The 17,127-nt window shown below is 40.9% G+C and overlaps 1 protein-coding gene across 1 annotated transcript in view; it reads right to left on the reverse strand.

Moving 5' to 3' along the window:
- Positions 1-17,127, reverse strand: part of bahcc1b (BAH domain and coiled-coil containing 1b) — a 67,874-nt gene that overhangs the window by 47,240 nt on the left and 3,507 nt on the right. The window contains exon 2 of the mRNA XM_034707165.1: positions 16,547-16,874. Coding sequence (XP_034563056.1) covers positions 16,547-16,718 — 172 coding nt within the window. The 5' untranslated portion in view covers positions 16,719-16,874. The remainder of the gene's footprint in view (positions 1-16,546; positions 16,875-17,127) is intronic.

Genomic DNA, 17,127 nt, shown 5'->3' on the forward strand with positions numbered 1-17,127 from the left:
TGCCATAAAGAGGCAGACTTTGAGCCTCCTCGCCAACAGCTACAGTGTTCCCGCCTGTCAAATAAGTCAGCTATGCCTCTCATAATGGAAAACTTGTAATCTCAATAGCTTCAAAATTGTTGGGTTATGAAAAAATTCACCTCCCGTACAGTGTGTGCTGATCGGGAAATGAGCTATCCAGACTACACTGTGGTTTTCGGTACTTCCAGAGCCAGCCTCAAGCGGATCCTCTATGAACTGCAGTTTTGAGCACTTCCGCATTGGCCTCATATTTTTAGACCAGAGGTTGCCGCTTGGTTTATACATGCCTCCCACAGTAAACACGTACAATTATCCGATAAGCCAATCACAACTTTCAAAACACACCGCCAATTTTAAACCCAATATACGGTACAACTCTAAAATCGATGTCAGGAGTAGGAATAGTGCGGTGTGTTACTGATATTACTGCGACAGAGTTTATGACTTCATGGAGTGTGTCTGAAACGCGTGTCCCAGGTATCAACGGAGCAAACGTAGGAACTTCAAACCTGTCTGACTGATGGACCCACGGTATCGTAAGTTAACAGCCTTGAAATCATTTTGTGTAAGGTATCTGATCTAATCAGAGATATCCATCTTGCTGTTTTGTTTGTTTGAGTGAATAGCTAAATAGAGTTACAACCTGTCAGTTGGCTTGAGTATGACTGCTCTTTGGCTGAAAGAAATGGTTCCTTCTTTATTAGTTCAGTAAAGTTTGACAAGACGTTCTTTTATCTATTGTTTTATTTGTCATTCTTGGTTCTTACACACCACGCATTATTAACTGGTGTCAAACATCAACTAACGAGGCAGTGGTGAATTAACTCAAAGTGGCAGAGTTAGTGGTAAGTTTGTTCACTTACTACACAGCACTGGGATTAAATTAGGTTGAAGTCAAGGGGAAATTAGATTTAAATGTCCACTGAATCTTAACCAGTTTTCCACAGGCTAAAATGCTGTTACACCCAACAAGTGACACAAACACAATTTTGCTTTATATTTCGATCATTCATTTCCTTTAGCCCTGATAGGGCGACACAAGTTTCTCCAAAATCATTTGCCACAGTAAATGACATCTGGTATACTCAAAGACATTTGTTTGATGCATTTATTTTTTTAATCAAAAGGCACAACTATGGCTTCAACATGACAATTTATGGGCTGTGTGATGTAACAAGAGGGTTCAGATATATCCTAAAGGTAGTTGATAACAAATGTGCAAGTACTTAGGCTTATGAAGCTATGGGTTTTAGTACAAATGACCTTCAGATGCTGTCGTAGTTGATTGATATCAGATGGACAGACCAAGCAGCAACCTGTGAGGCCAAAGTGGGAGTGGAGTGTAAAAGCTGCAGTTCCTAGAGTGTCCACTTGAGGCTGGCTCCAAAAGTCAAGGAATTTTCTTTAGGTCTCACGGTAAAATGCTCAACCTTATTTTTTGAAAGAAAAATATTTTCTGCATCGTTCAAAATTGTTTTTATCTCTATCTTGTTCCTTTTGTCTTGTAGTTATAAATACATTTGCATAATTAGGAGCACGGAGCTGAGTGGAATGATGTAGCTGTTTGCCAGTAGGTTAGAACCCCCTCAACTCAACCTCTGCCTGTTTCAAATTTGGCGAATGCCATTATTTAGCAACTGGCACATAACCACATGACTGGAGTGCATGATGTGTAACCAGCTCAGACAAGTGGAGTCTAACCTGGGAGGAGGACCAAAGGATGAGGGTGCTAGCTCTGCTAATGTTAGCTGCACCTTGTATGCCAATTTGACATTGTTATCTTGCAAACTCCTCTCCCATGTTTAGCCGTGTTCAATCAATGGAGCTCAGTTTTGACTATATTTACTTGGTGGGAGTTTAAATTGTTGTTAAAACAACAATAAAGTAGAATAGATGTTAGCTGATGTCCATCCACGTGCACTTGTACTTGCAAATACTGTATTCTCCTACTTTTTTAGGAGATGATATGGGACTTGAAATCTTGGTTAGTGTGTGTGTTTGTGTGTGTGTGTGTGTGTGTGTGTGTGTGTGTGTGTGTGTGTGTGTGTGTGCGCGCGCGCGTGCCTGTGTGTGTGCGTGCATGCATGCATGCGTGCTTGTGTGTGTGTGTGTGTGTGTTAGTAATGAATTTTGTCATAAAAACAGCTTTGGGGTGTCTACTCTACAACAGAACGCAGTACCACATGTCATCCTAAAGCTAAGTTAAGATTTAGCTTTGCTTTCAAGAGATGCAGGTTGTTCTAAGAGTACACAATTCAATTATAGATACACCAGGCAGGCATATATATATTGGCAGGATTTTACTTCATTTTCATCAAGGACTAACTTCACCGACAAATTTTTTTTCCATGATGTTTTCTGATTTGGCCTCAGATTTGGAGCAGCGCTGCAGCTTCAGCTAAAGTTAATTCAAACTCCTGTGGAAACAAACACACCTACGTAGCAGCAGCAAAGCAGCAGGGCGGTTAATGCATATGGAACAACATGCAGTAACAGAACCGTGTTTAGCTGTATTCATGTCAGCTAGCATCCAACCTGCTGAAGTGTCCTTGAGCAGAACACAAAATCCTACCAGCCCCAAGGAAAAGTGAATTTCTGACCACAGTATGCCTTCAAGCTATCCACAGCGCTCCCCTCAATCCCACTCCGCGCAGAGTCACATCTCGGTATGACTCGAGCAGGATATGTGTGTGTGTGTGTGTGTGTGTGTGTGTGTGTGTGTGTGCGTGTGTGTGTGTGTGCGTCTATAACTGTGTCAGTGTGTGTGTTGAACCACGCCGCTGTGTATCACCCTCCATCATCGTGAGCTGAGGGGTTGTGGTTCCTAGAGAAGCACTTTACTTAAATTAGACCCTCAACGGCTCGACATGCAGGTGTCAGCGTGTGGAAATGTGTGTGTGTGTGTGTGTGTGTGTGTGTGTGTGTGTGTGTGTGTGTGTGTGTGTGTGTGTGTGTGTGTGTGTATTACACTGTATTTCTGTGCGTGTGTGGGCGTCAGACAGTCAGCGTGTGCCTGTGTGTATGTGAGACTGAACAAGAGAGAAGAGCGGGATCAGCAGACAGCGAACACGAGAGAGCGAGCGGAGGAGGAGGAGGAGAGATGGAAAGACAGAGAGAGAAAGAGAGAGAGAGAGAAAAGGGAGCGTGAGAGAGAAGGAGGGAGAGATGTAAGAGAGAAAGCAGGTGAGAATAACCCAGTGTGACCTTATTTCAGCATGGCTTTTCCATTCTTTATATTCCCTCATTGCTGTAATATTTACACAGGAATAAAATATTATTGGAGAGATCCACAGAGAGGAAATAAAGAGGAGGGAGAGAGGAGAGAAAAGGGAAATAAACCAAATAAAGAATTGGCTCATGGAGGAGAGGGATAAGGATATTAAATCTGCAACAAGCAATTATTTTTCTCTATAAATCTACTTGTTGTCAAATATTGAGTTAATGATCTAAAAATCTAATGACACAATGAAGAGAGAAAATGCCCGTCAAAGTATCCCTGTGCCTAAGGTGATGTTTTCAGATTTTAGGCTTTTTTCGTCTGACACTGCAGAAATATTCTATTGATATAAAAAGAGAAAAAAATACATTCAATGAGTCCTGACAGGAAACGTTTTGGTGTTCTTGCTTAAGGAAATTGTGGATCAAAATAGAGGCATTAAGTTTGGTGTCATTCAATCCTTTTATCCCTACCTCCAGTAAAACAGACGTGATAACATCAAATTGGCACAAGTTGTGGTGAGAAAAAAATGGCTGATAAAAACAAATAATTAAGGCCACTGAAACAAGAGACTGAAGTAAGTTTCATTTTAAATATGTCACTGTAAATTACTTACATGTATTTTGTAATCAGTAAATATCTATTCTATCCTCATAATGATGTGTCCTGGCAGCTAAAAATAGGCTAACCATGTTTGCACTGTAAACTACAACTTTAATTTCAAAAATAAATTCCCCAATTTAAACCCAGTTTCACACATGCACTCCTGGAATTTACCCTGAAATTTTCAGGAGCTCTGCCACCAGAATTTCAAAAGTTACTTGTTTATACATGTTCCTCACATGATGAAGCCTTCCCTGTCATATGAATGGTGAAGTGGTCAAGGGGTGGAATAGGGTCTCAGGGGGCAGGATATGACAGAAAAAAGACACTGCTGAAGCAACGGCTAACATGACAGCAAACCAAGCAACAGAGACCTCAACTCTGACGACAGTTTTTGCATCTATGTTAATGATTCTCCTTCTTCAACCTTGGATGTTTTCATTTATCCCATTACGTGTCACTCTTCTGGATTCACACTGGTAGCATAAAACGTGGCTCGCTCATGATGAACTTTGAATATTTCCTGATCATTTTTGAGTCGGCTCACCTCAGCTTCACGTGAAAATGGGGAGACTGGCAGAGAGCTCTCCTCAAAATTTCTCATGAGTTTTGTGCATGTGTGAATACAGCTATAGACTTTTCACACAGAGCAAGCATCAAACTGCACTGAATGTCAGAAAAGGTGGTTAAACATTGAGAGATTTGGTTAAGGGCAGAAATACGACTCTCTGCACTACACAACATGTAGCATGTCATGCTCTATAACCAGAGGGTTGTACTGTTTAAGAAAATGTGAAGCTTTATTCTTAGTGTAGTTATGATATTCAGTAATATTCTTAATAATTTAGCTTTGACAATCAAATTAAAATCCATGCAAGAGCTTATTTGATTTAAGACAAACAGCCAAAAATGAAACAAACACAAGAACAGATGAAACAGACAAGGAAAATACTGAGACGTTCTAATGAAGCAAGACGTGCAAACAAACTCTTACACACACTCAAAGACGGGAGTAAACACACACAAATGCAAAAGCAGAGATAAGTGTGCACACACACACACACACACACACAAACACACAGCACGTCCCTATATTATGCATGCACATTCTTCCAAACATTACAAAAACACACATCAAAACGAGAGGGAAAGACAGTAGGCGGTTATTAAAGAGACAAAAGAGAAAAGTAGAGAGACGGAGAAGAGACATTTAAGCGGCAATCAAAGACGGAGAAAAGAAGAATCGCTGGGAAAAAGAGACAGAGAAAAGTGGAAGTAAAAAGACATATGCACAAGAAGAAAATGAAGGAGAGTTTACTTCTAATCAGCAAGGATACGAAATATAGACAGGCACACACACAGGCACAACAGTCCCAGTAGGATTAGGACCTCAGAGCAGTGTGTGTGTGTGTGTGTGTGTGTGTGTGTGTGTGTGTGTGTGTGTGTGTGTGTGTGTGTGTGTGTGTGTGTGTGCGTGTGTGTGTGTGTGTGTGTGTGTGTGTGTGGTGTGCACATCCCACGAGACTGATTAGCCATGAATGACTGATGACGGATCTTTGTTTTTTTTCCCCCTTCTCTTTCTCTCGTGCTCTCTTTCCTTGTTTTTTCTCCTCACTACTCTCAGCTCGGGCAAGAGCATGGGAGGGGATAGTCACACACATTCACACACACACACACACACACACACACACACACACACACACACACACACACACACACACACACACACACAAAGCTGCACACGGCTCCATGTATATTCAACGAAGGCTCCTGAATATACTTAATGCTTTCATGTGTGTCACTGTGTAACGATCCATGCTGTTCCACACAGCTGCTTCACCTTTTCTCTCTCTCTTACCTCCATACACAGACAAAGACACACAAACACACACCTTCACATTCACACACTGATATTAACCTATTTCCTATTTAAGAGCACATTAGCTTTCTTTCACACCAAATACTCAGTCTTCTCTGTCAGTACGACAGCAGTAGTGTGGCTCAGAAGTCGACTCAAAGGGTGTAGGCTTCAGGAGGCCATCCGACCACTCCGCCTTCGCTAACCTCACCTTCACATGAACCTACATCCCCCTCCATCCATCTGAGCCCCTGACAGCAAAACAAACTGGACATAGACCCGCCTGAAAGGACGCCATTATAATATGAAAGAGCCAAACAGAGCTGAAAAGAGAACTAAAAACACAACAGCTGAGAGGGAAAAAAAAGAGCCCCAGCTGAGTCAAACGAGTCAGCTCGAGTGACGATGAGTCAGGCGTAAATGTGACCCAGGGTTCTGTCTCAGGTGTCGGTAACCACGGCGATAAGGGTTGCTGTGGTTCTGGGGGTGCAGACCTGTGAATGAGGAGAGGCTGTGACATCATGTCTGCCCCTCCCCTCCTGCTAAGCGATGTCACCTCACTGTCATGCTGTGTAAATGGGAGATCGCCTTGACCCCTCTGAAGGAATAGAGTCATAAAATAACAGGGAATTATAGTGTCTGCAAACGCAGTCAAATTGCTCTTTCATGCATTGGTATCATAGATCCATTCACGGAAGGAACATATTGTCAAAAAACTCCTTAAATGGTATTTAGTTAAAACATACACGTTAGTGCACAGAAAACTACCTGCTTTTTTCAAAAACATGGTCACTTTTCCATCATTGACCCCCAAAACAAGCCAATCCTCAAATAACTCAGACACACCAATTTGTGCGCACACACTGAAACTCATGTATCCGTGTTAAATCAAAAATTTAGGAGACATATATTTATACAAAACACCTAAGAATTTCTTGAATGAATACAAACACACGTTGTCCACACACATGCACTGAGACATTTGGGCAAACACAAATTCCTGCTTCCTCTTTCACTTATCATGCTACCTTTCCCCCCCAATTGTTTCATGTATACCTGCTGTAGCAGACATATAAAAACATCACACTCCTGATAATGAATCCTTCAATGAACACATGAAAACATTGTACAGTCAAATTCACATTTATGCGAAAACAAATTCCTTCTTACTTTTCACATATCTTGTGTCTCTTGAATCTAGGATAATACTAAATCCAAGCCCAAGCAGCCACATTTTCCCATAGCACACCCTTATAACAACTTTCTGCTTTCTTTTTGCATCTCTATTGGTGTATTTGTTCCATAAATCTTAATGAACATCCACATATTTACATAAAACCACCTTATAATGAATCTTTATAAGATGCGCATATTTGTGCAGACACACAAACACATTATTGCACTCATGAATAGACAAAAACTTGTTTTAATTTAACATCTTGTGTCCTTGAATTTGTATCATGGTTCCAAATTCATGAGTAACATAATTACAAAATACACATTAAAACGGTCAACAATTTGTTTAATAACCTGAGTGCACAATACTGATACCAAACAAGCGTCTGTTATGTTGGTATGTAGCTTTTGTCATTGTCTTGTTTTTAATGAAAACAAATGTCAAAAAGAACCATCATTTCATATTCCAACCAGTCTCAAGTCACGAGAGATGAGAAACAAGCATGCTCAAAGCGTCTCCCAGCAGAATATAATCGAAATGAGTGTATACATGGCTGTTTAATCGGAAAACAAAGTACAACACCCCTTTTTTTCCAATTACATTTTAGATCAGATCAGCAGTTTCATTCTGATCAGTGTTTATGAGTCATTTTTATTCAAATTTCCAAACTCTAAGTTGATTAAATTGTTCATGTAAACCCACCTAATGTCTTTCATTCAATCTAACCATGCATTCCTCTGTCCAACATATCTTCTGGTTAACACTGCGCTGGTAATGTTTATTTCTTTAATTCTCTGCACTTTCATTGTAAATAGCTTTATTTCATAAACACTGTGATAATTGTATTAATTATTCTATTTGTATTCATATTTCTTGTTTTCCTATTTCTGTTAATATTCCTCTACTGCTGCAGTGTTGTGTACAAGAGCTACTGTGACAACTGTGGATTAAGTATTTCTGATTCTGATTCCGTATGCACATACATTTTTGCACATACATATGCACTCATAGACATTGTCTTTTGTCTTGATAGGAGCTGCCAGCATTAATGCATTGGGACACAATATCCAAAATGACTGTGGGTTTTCTTTTTTCTGCGCTATTTTGGCCCTTTTGGCACACCATGGTAAGCTGCCTCAGCATCTTCCTGCTTCCTGCTGTAACCGTGATGAAAAGTAACACCACTGCGCTTTTGAATTTCACTTTTAAAATACCACTAAGCTCCTCAGTTGACTTAGAAGTTATATGCACTTTTTGTCAAACAAAAAATAAAAATATCACAGCAGTACTTTGAGTTTGAACTACCACCTACGAGCTAAGTATACAGGTGCAGCTGATTAGACTGATGTCCGCAGGTAACCGCAACACAAAATTTGACAGAACACTATGTGAATGTCCACAGACCTGTGGATGAAACTAAATCATAGAAGTTGACTACAGCGCTTGCTAAATAGGTGGCAACTGACTGCAGGCCAGTCAACACTGATGAAGACTTAATGCATTCATTTAATTCCTCAATCTAGACATGGAAAGAATTGCTTTAAATTGTTAATATGGACTTAATTATGTTTCAATAAGAAAAGTAATGGAATTTCTGACATGTGATTACAAACGCGATTGAACAACTATTGAAATTTAGTGATTAATGGTGATTTAAAATGCACATTTTACAGCTGTAGTCTTAATCATCCATTTAGTCCTAAATCCACAACATGAGCCACATATTCATGTTACACACCTTTAAAAAATGCATGTACATGCACACATAAATGTATGCTCTCTCTCTCTCTCTCTCTCTCTCTCTCTCTCTCTCTCTCTCTCTCTCTCTCTCTCTCTCTCTCTCTCACACACACACACACACACGCACACACACACACACACACACACACACACACACACACACAGTTTGTTCACTTACTTAATCTTACTGTCCCGTGCTTTTCATGTATTTCTATTATGAAATCACAAACCGCATTCACCAATTCACATAAAAAGCCTGGAAATAATTCTATAATCAACACACATGCATGGACACATACATTTATGCACATAAAAACATTATTGCACACGAGAATACCTGCGTGTTTGACCTGTCTTTTATGTATTTGTCTAATGTATCCAATTTTAAAAAGCCATGTACTCACATACGATACCTTGTAATGAACCTTGAGAATACACATTCAGACACGCACTCACTCAGCACAGCCACACATTTGTGCACACACAAAAACTTGCTTTCCTTTTAAATATCATTTATTTTTCACGCAGTTGTATCACAAAAAAAAGTAGCAGCATATTCACATTACAGCCATATGTAGAATCCTTAAAAGAGCACTCTCACACACACACACACACACACACACACACACACACACACATTCGTGCACCCAAAAATACCAGCTTATTTCCTACAAATCTTGTCACTTTTCCTGCATTTGTTTCATGAATTCCAGCCTCAGCAGTTACATATTCTCTCAAGCACACCTTATATTGAATCTTTAAATGAACACACACACACAGACACACACCCAGCACCCCCTCCTCTTGCACAGAGTAAGAAGCTGTTTTAGCCTTGTGTTTTGCGGGCTGTTTAAAATGTCATTTTTCTCTCGTTTCTCTGACTTCAAAAGGCGCCGCACTGAGCACTCACTCCCTCTTGCCAAATCCTCCAATCGTTTCTGATTTAGTGAGTTGGCTTTGGGCCGAGCAGCACCGGACGGGCCCGTTAACAACCGGCCGGTGGGAGGGGAGGTGGGGGCAAGAAAAGAGAGAGGACTCTATGGGGGGAGAAAACAAATGAGGCAATGTAGGAAAAGGAGAGGAAGCAGGCTGAAATTGAGACAGAAATAGGAGGAGTGTTGAGAGGGGAGAGGAGGAGATGGGTGCATGGGGAGTTGGAGAGAGATGGGAGCTGGATATGAGAGGAGGGGGGAATCGATTGAGGGGTGAGTGAAGGGGGGAGAAAGAGGAGGAGGAGAGGAACATGACTGTGAGGAGGAAGGAGGGCCACTCGAAAAGGCGAAAGGAACCGAGCTAAGGGGAAGTGAAAGAGGAAAGCAGAAGGAGAGGAAGAAGAGGGAGGGAGAGCATGTGGTCAGAGAGGAGCAAGGAAGACGAGACGGGTGGAAGGGAGGCCTGGCCTTGTGATGGACAGCAGATGAAGAAGAAAAAAGAGGGAAGAAGAGAGAGAGAAAAGGGAGCACATGGACACAGGAAGTCTGGCGCTCTCCATTCGCATGCCAAGTCATCAGATGGTGGTGTGTGTTCACACCCCGGAGATGTCGCAACCAAACGCACCCGGCTCCCTTCAAATCACCGCTACCGACAATAAGCAGCTGTTCACATGTTGGACAAGAGCTGGAGACGAGACAAAAGTCTTCTGTCACTGCTGCAAATGTGCTTCAGAACAGACGCACACTTCACTCCAAACTCCAACATCAAAAAGAGTTTCACTTTATGAATTCACTTTTTTATCCGTGGCCTTTTAGACGAGTCGGTCAAAGTCACTGCAGGGTCAATCTGATTAGAAGCATTCATACATTTAAATGATGAGCCAGAAGTTTGCTGGAAATATCAAAGAATACACAAGAGTCTAATTTGTAATGGAAATGATTTTAATGACTTTGCTTAATGACTTAATGACTTAATGCCTTTAATGCGTCAACAATTTCCTGCAGTCGGACTCATTTAACTGGTCTCCCTGGCCATGCTGCATATTTCATTTTACGTTCACATAAGTGCAGTAGTGATGTGGGTGTTAAATCAGTTTCCAATGTTTATAGGTTGACAAAAAACACTTGTTTTAGTGGAATCTGTTTGGAGTGTGTGTGTGCTTAAAGCATGCCTTTGAATAAACATTATTCCTAATGCATGCCACAAATCACTGCCCAACACATACTTAAAAAAATAATGGGACAAATATGATTCAAATGTTATCTATTACCAAAATGGCAAAGCCAAAATAACAGTGCGTTGTATCAAAATGTGCTCCTTTGATTTTCTGAGCAGTAGGTCAAATTTTTATATGATGTGTTTGGTTTCTTTTAAATTAAGTTGTTTTCAGAAGTGAAAATGAAGATATTTTTAAAGCTTCTGTAAGGAACTTTTGATTTGTGTCATTTTTTTCCCCTTATGGGTAAGATTTGCTTGTCTTGTCCTGAACATGTCCAGGTGTTATTCAATCACAAACATATCATGCTGCTTTCTTTTAACAGTCTAATATGTCTCTCATTGTGAATATTTACTGTGCAAAATGTATAGAAAGGTCATTTCTTCCCTGTTCTGTCAATCGGCTAGTCTGACACCTACACCCTTGCACAGTTTCAGGCATGAAGAATTACAGTATTGAAATTGTCAGTCTTGTTTCTGATGGTCTACTTTGTAGGCCATATAAAGGGATCAGTATCAATAAAAATATGTTTTACAATCAGTTAAGAACTCCTCACAGGAGCTTTAAAAGTTTTGATAAAAATCCCTAAATGTAGTTTGAGTCTGATGCAGTCTAAATCGGTTTTCTTCTTGTGTGTACAGAGTACACAATTTAGTGCAATGTTATAGTTACTGCAAACTTGCAATAAATAGGGGTGCTAGTTCAGAACAGAGCAGGTGCCCCATGTACAAAGGCTACAGTCCTCGGCGCACTGGCTTCAGGTTTGACTCAGGATCCTGTTGCATCAACTTTTTCTCCAGCTGTCCTATCAAATAAAGGCAAAAATCCAGAAGAATAATTGTTTAAAAGAAAAAAAATCCACTCCCTTCTTTCAGGTGTGTGGTCTACGTTCAAATTCAGTCCATGGCCGATTGTTTCATGTAATTTCTCCACTCTATCCTCCCTATTTCATACTCTTTCTGCTGTCCTATCCTCTTCATAAAGGCAGAAATGGCACACAAAATAATTTTTAAAATTGCAATAAACACATTGCAAAATTCTGAATTAATTGCAATAAATGAAAAAACACTAATAGATATAAACAAGCAATGCTTTCCTACTCAGCATGTGTACATTTTACCACATTTTTGCCACTTTGATGCCGTCAGGTGAGACTTAAAACAAATACAATACAAATACAGGTATTGTCAAGAACATAAAGAACATCATATAGACTCAGAAACTAAGCTAGAGCTAAGTTTTTACCATCTGTTAATCACACTTAATATCATGATTGTCATATCGAACAACCTAATCTCACATTACATTTTTTTTCCTAGCCGAGTGCGAGCCAAATATAAAAAATGCTGAAAACCTTTTAAATTGAAAATGAGTCTGTTTAATTTTTCCTTTTGTCATTTTAAAAAAATGAATGAAATTGACAGTTTACACTCAACTCCTTCCACTCTGTGTCCAATCACATCTTGCCTAGCCCAAGCCTCCACCAGCTGCCTCCTCCTCACATGGGGTCGTCTTGCACGCTGCACCCGAGGATGTGCCCCCCTGAGCCCTAGCTGGGTACAGAGCTGCTGAGGTGAGGAGGGGGAGGCTGGGTCTGTCTGAGGCTCATCCACTGCTGACTCATCCCACACACACACACAAATATACACACAAAGACTCACACATCTCCCCCCTCTCTCTCTCTCTCTCTCTCTCTCTCTCTCTCTCTCTCTCTCTCTCTATCACTCTCTCGCACTCTTGAGAGGCAGCGGAGGCGGCAGGCTGAGGAGTCAGGGATGGCGGCCAGTGGGTGCCGTCAGGCGGTGGTAATCTGACCGGATTACCAACCAGGTGGAAACATTCAGCCTCTCGACTCCCTGTGCTCCTCCTTCTCCTCCTCCTCATCTTCCCCTGCTCCATCCATCCATCATTTGCATTCTTGTATTCTATTTTTCCTCTTTTCATCAAAGCCCTCTTCACTGTTTAACTTAAACACATTAAGAACCATATACACATAAACATATATGGTTGTGTCTTCTAACTACACCATGTGCCTCAATGACCGCACACAAATATATGAAAACACACATAATCACTGTATCTTCTCTCTTTGTTATGCAATTTGTTTGTGTGTGAAGGTGTATGTGCAGGTAGGAGAGTGAAGGGGGGTGTCTGGTCTGTGCTGACATGACGATCAAAGCTGGGGGCCGAAAAAACTTCCAACAGGGAAGAGACATGACTGACAGCATCATAATGAATGGACAGAGCTGCTGCATGCGAAACACACTCACACACACACACACACACACACACACACACACACACACACACACACACATAGGTTTGTGCATCATCTGCAAAGAAACTGACTTCAGAATCTTATTCTTCATTAACAAGACTTAAAAGAGAGTAAGAATAGGAAGAAAAGGTAAAGAAAAAGCAAAAGGAAAGCCAAAAAGAGAAAAGAAGTGGCAGAAAGGTTATTTAGTCTAACCAAAGCTTCCTGAGTGTGGTTTTTAGAAAACAGAAAACACAAGCAACCAGAGAGAGAAAACCTTTTAAGGCTTGTGTGTGTGTATGTGTGTGTGTGTGTGTGTGTGTGTGTGTGTGTGTGTGTGTGTGTGTGTGTGTGTGTGTGTGTGTGTGTGTGTGTATGTGTGTGTGTGTGTGTGTGTGTGTGTGTGTGTGTGTGTGTGTGTGTGGTTTGGTGTGCAGCTGTGAATGTGTGCACACATGTTACATGAACGTAGGCCCTTCAGTCTGTATTACTAGGTCACACACAAACACACTCTCTCACACATACACAGCCATGTAAACAAAAACCGTCTGCTGTCTGGGAAGTAACACACCTGTTCAATGACAAGCTCTGCCACGCCCTCCATAATACTGCACACCTGTGCTACTGCAGGCTAAACATATCCCTAATCTCACACATACATACACACACACACACACACACACACACACACACACACACACACACACACACACACACAGTTGCACAACCACTGCCCAGGGGCTAACATCACAGAAAAAGGGGAAGAAAGAGGGAAAGAGTATAATGAAAGCAAAGGGAGGGGAAAGAGAGACAAAGGCTTTCCCACTGTTCCTATCAGTAATCTAAACGTCTGTGTAATATCATTGTGGGGTTTTATCAAACAGGGGCTGAGTCTTATGGCGTTGGTATGCGCCTGTCATTCCATCACCTTGTCAAGCGCGACCATATTCAAGCAGACGCCATGCTGATCTAAATAAGAGGCTTCGGCAAATTGATGGATTGCACGTTTTCCGGGAAATGAAGAAACAGGCAGAATGAGAGGTTTTTCCTTTTTTTTGGTTTGACTTTCTGTAAGCGATACACTTGCTTCTGTCTTGTGAAACTGTAGAAAATGAGTGTTTATGTGTGTGTGTGTGTGTGTGTGTGTGTGTGTGTGTGTGTGTGTGTGTGTGTGTGTGTGTGTGTGTGTGTGTGTGTGTGTCTCTTCCCAAAGATCTGAAACATACCCCCCGTCGTAACCCCCCTCCTGCCCTGGTATGGCCAACCCCACATCATATCTACCCCCTGTGCTGAGGCCTAGGGCCAGGCATACAGCTTTCTGAATCTCTAAGGGGGGCGAGCACAAAGGTAACCCCCATCCTAACCTCCCAGCAAACACACACTCACACACACTGAAATGTATCCCAACCCCCATCCCAAAACAACAATCCTCTATGCCCATCATGTCAGTCAAAACCCCATCAGGGACATGCATGGAGAGTCTGGATATCTGGAATCTCAATACAGTGTCATGCACCTTGAGACCCAGTGAGAGGCCCTCTTGAATATATTTCAATAGCATTATCACCCTGCATTACTACGCTTTTTTTCCTTTCAGCATTACGGAATAATTTTTAAATTGGAGCACAAAACATTCAGAGAGAAAAGGTATCAGTCAAAGTGGAGGATTATCTGTTCAAAGTGTTATGCAAGGAAGACAGGCATTTACCTCAACATCTTGAAAATATCTTTTTGGTACGTTTTTTATTTTTTCAGTTTAACTTAGAGAAGGCATACAGTTAAATGTCTCACAAAATTTACAAAGAAATGTATCAATATAGTATAAATTATAAGTTTTGAATTAATTTATAATTAATTTTAATTTAAAGTCATATAAAACTATAATTGTATAAATTATTTAGTATGTAATATACAGTGATACTGTAAATGAAGTACAGAAAGATACACCTTATTGTAGATTTTACCATTAATTTTACAATATTTTTTTCAAAATCATAAATTATAAAAAATTAAAACAAAATGTAGTACTATCCGTCTTATTTGTATTTTAAAGTTAATTTTACATAATAAAATCATGCACATGACACTTTGTGGGAAAAGTTATTTAGCTTTAAAGCTACAACTACGCAGTAATTATAAAGTCAGCAGAGGTGTAAGAACTTTTCTAGAGTTGAAACAACCCCAAAGCATGAGTGTTTTTTGCCAACTCAATAAAAGAACCTCCGTTACCGAACCGGTTCAGCTTTTTTCCAGCAAACATGGCGTCCAGCTTGACGTCCTGACCGAAATTATCATATTTTGTCGAAATATTCATCATGAAATTCCGGACTGGACCTCTGTATCGTTTTGTGTATGTTATATAAAACTAATGAATATGCAAATGAGTGTAGACAGAGGATGTGTGGCTCCAACACACAACAAACGATATTATTCATAGTGCCAAGTATTACGTCTATTTAAAGAAACCACCGCGATAACAAACGATAATTAATGAGATTTCTCATCGAGCACGTTTAAATACATTCATCCAGTCAGTCCTTAGGTACTGAATGAATCCAAGCCAATGCTTTCTTTCCTTCTCCACACACACACACATACACACACACTCACACTCTCACACACACGCACACAGGCATACACACACCTTCCCCCCGCCCCCCTCTATTGAGACAGGATACCAAAGCTACTTGTTAAATCTAATGCATGCACTGTCAACCCATTCGCACCCCGTCAAGTCCCCGCTCAATATAGAAACCGGATTTTCTGGTATTACCCGCGCCTCCATTAGCCAACTCTCCCCTTCCTCTCAAAACCCACCAAGACCCAAAGTTTGGGATCAGTACCAACCAGCACCAGCACCCCCATACTACGAGAGCCTCAGAGACACTTTGGATACAAGGGACGTGCTCAGCTTAATAGCTTTAATTTATTGTTTAATGGGAAATATAAGCAGAGGAATTACCTAATTCTAATTAATTACATCAAATGGCAATGATTAGTACTTTACTAATTGATGAAACCATACTAATCTATGACAAGATTACGCCAATGGAAACGCCTATTAATCCCTGGGTGATCAAGGAAAACAATCTTGGAAAAATTAGAAATTTTGCAGGTTGTATACTCTAAAAACAAAAAACGTAGGTGCTGTAAATTTCAAGTTAATCTAAATGTTTAAGGTGTAAATAAGGCTACTTCATGTTTCACGTTTGGCTTTTACGCGAAACTGAAAAACCAAACTGATGAATCATATTTATTTTTATTCTACAAACCAAAAGCCTCTATGTCATAAACAGTTCATCAAATTAAGTAAAACATAAAACTCACATCTGCTGATTTCTAAACGTCCACAAAGTCAGAGCAATTTCCTTCTGCAGTAAATTCTCGCCCGTCCAAAAGAGCTTCAAGGTTTCCCAAGTTTGTAATATGCAGAACATATGCTTCAAACAAAAGAGAGTATCTGGATGTTTTTGAACGCACACTTTTCATTCACACGCTTTAAAAGAGCTGCATTCAACACTGACCTGAGTGCGGACCCATGGAGAGGTGGGATGAGTAGTATTTCCCGGGCTGGAAGTGAGCGGGGTGCTGCACGGCGCCGTGGCCGCCCTGCGCCATCCGAGACGCGGCACTGTGAACCAGCGCGCTCCGCTCCGTCAGGAGGTGGTGCGGAGGAGCAAAATCTCGGCTTTCCATCCCGGTTTTAAAAGCGATAAATCCCAAAGTAAAATCCGGAGGCACCGAAGGTCTCAGGCACCCAGATGCAAATAATCCCTTTTATGAACTTCGGGCTCCCCTCGCATTGAGCGGAGTTTTGGCTTTGCAGGGTAGAAACTGAGTCCCCGTCATGTCCTACAAAGGAGAGAGCAGGAGACGCGTCAAAGCGCTGACAATAATGAGCCAGGCAGGGATGTAGAGCTGAAGAAAGGGCTGGAGTGAGAGACAGCCGCTGTTCATGTTTAGACAAACAACAAAAGCAATTCATATTACATCAAAAACGCTTAAATGACCAAGTCTGCATACTTTCACTACTTTTACTTTATTTCTTTAAGTTTCATTACCTCGATTTACCGCAGCACGTGGAGCTTTTTAAAGTCACTCTTGT

The sequence above is a fragment of the Notolabrus celidotus genome, chromosome 18, assembly GCF_009762535.1.
Source record: "Notolabrus celidotus isolate fNotCel1 chromosome 18, fNotCel1.pri, whole genome shotgun sequence".
In the NCBI taxonomy this organism is placed as follows: Eukaryota; Metazoa; Chordata; class Actinopteri; order Labriformes; family Labridae; genus Notolabrus; species Notolabrus celidotus.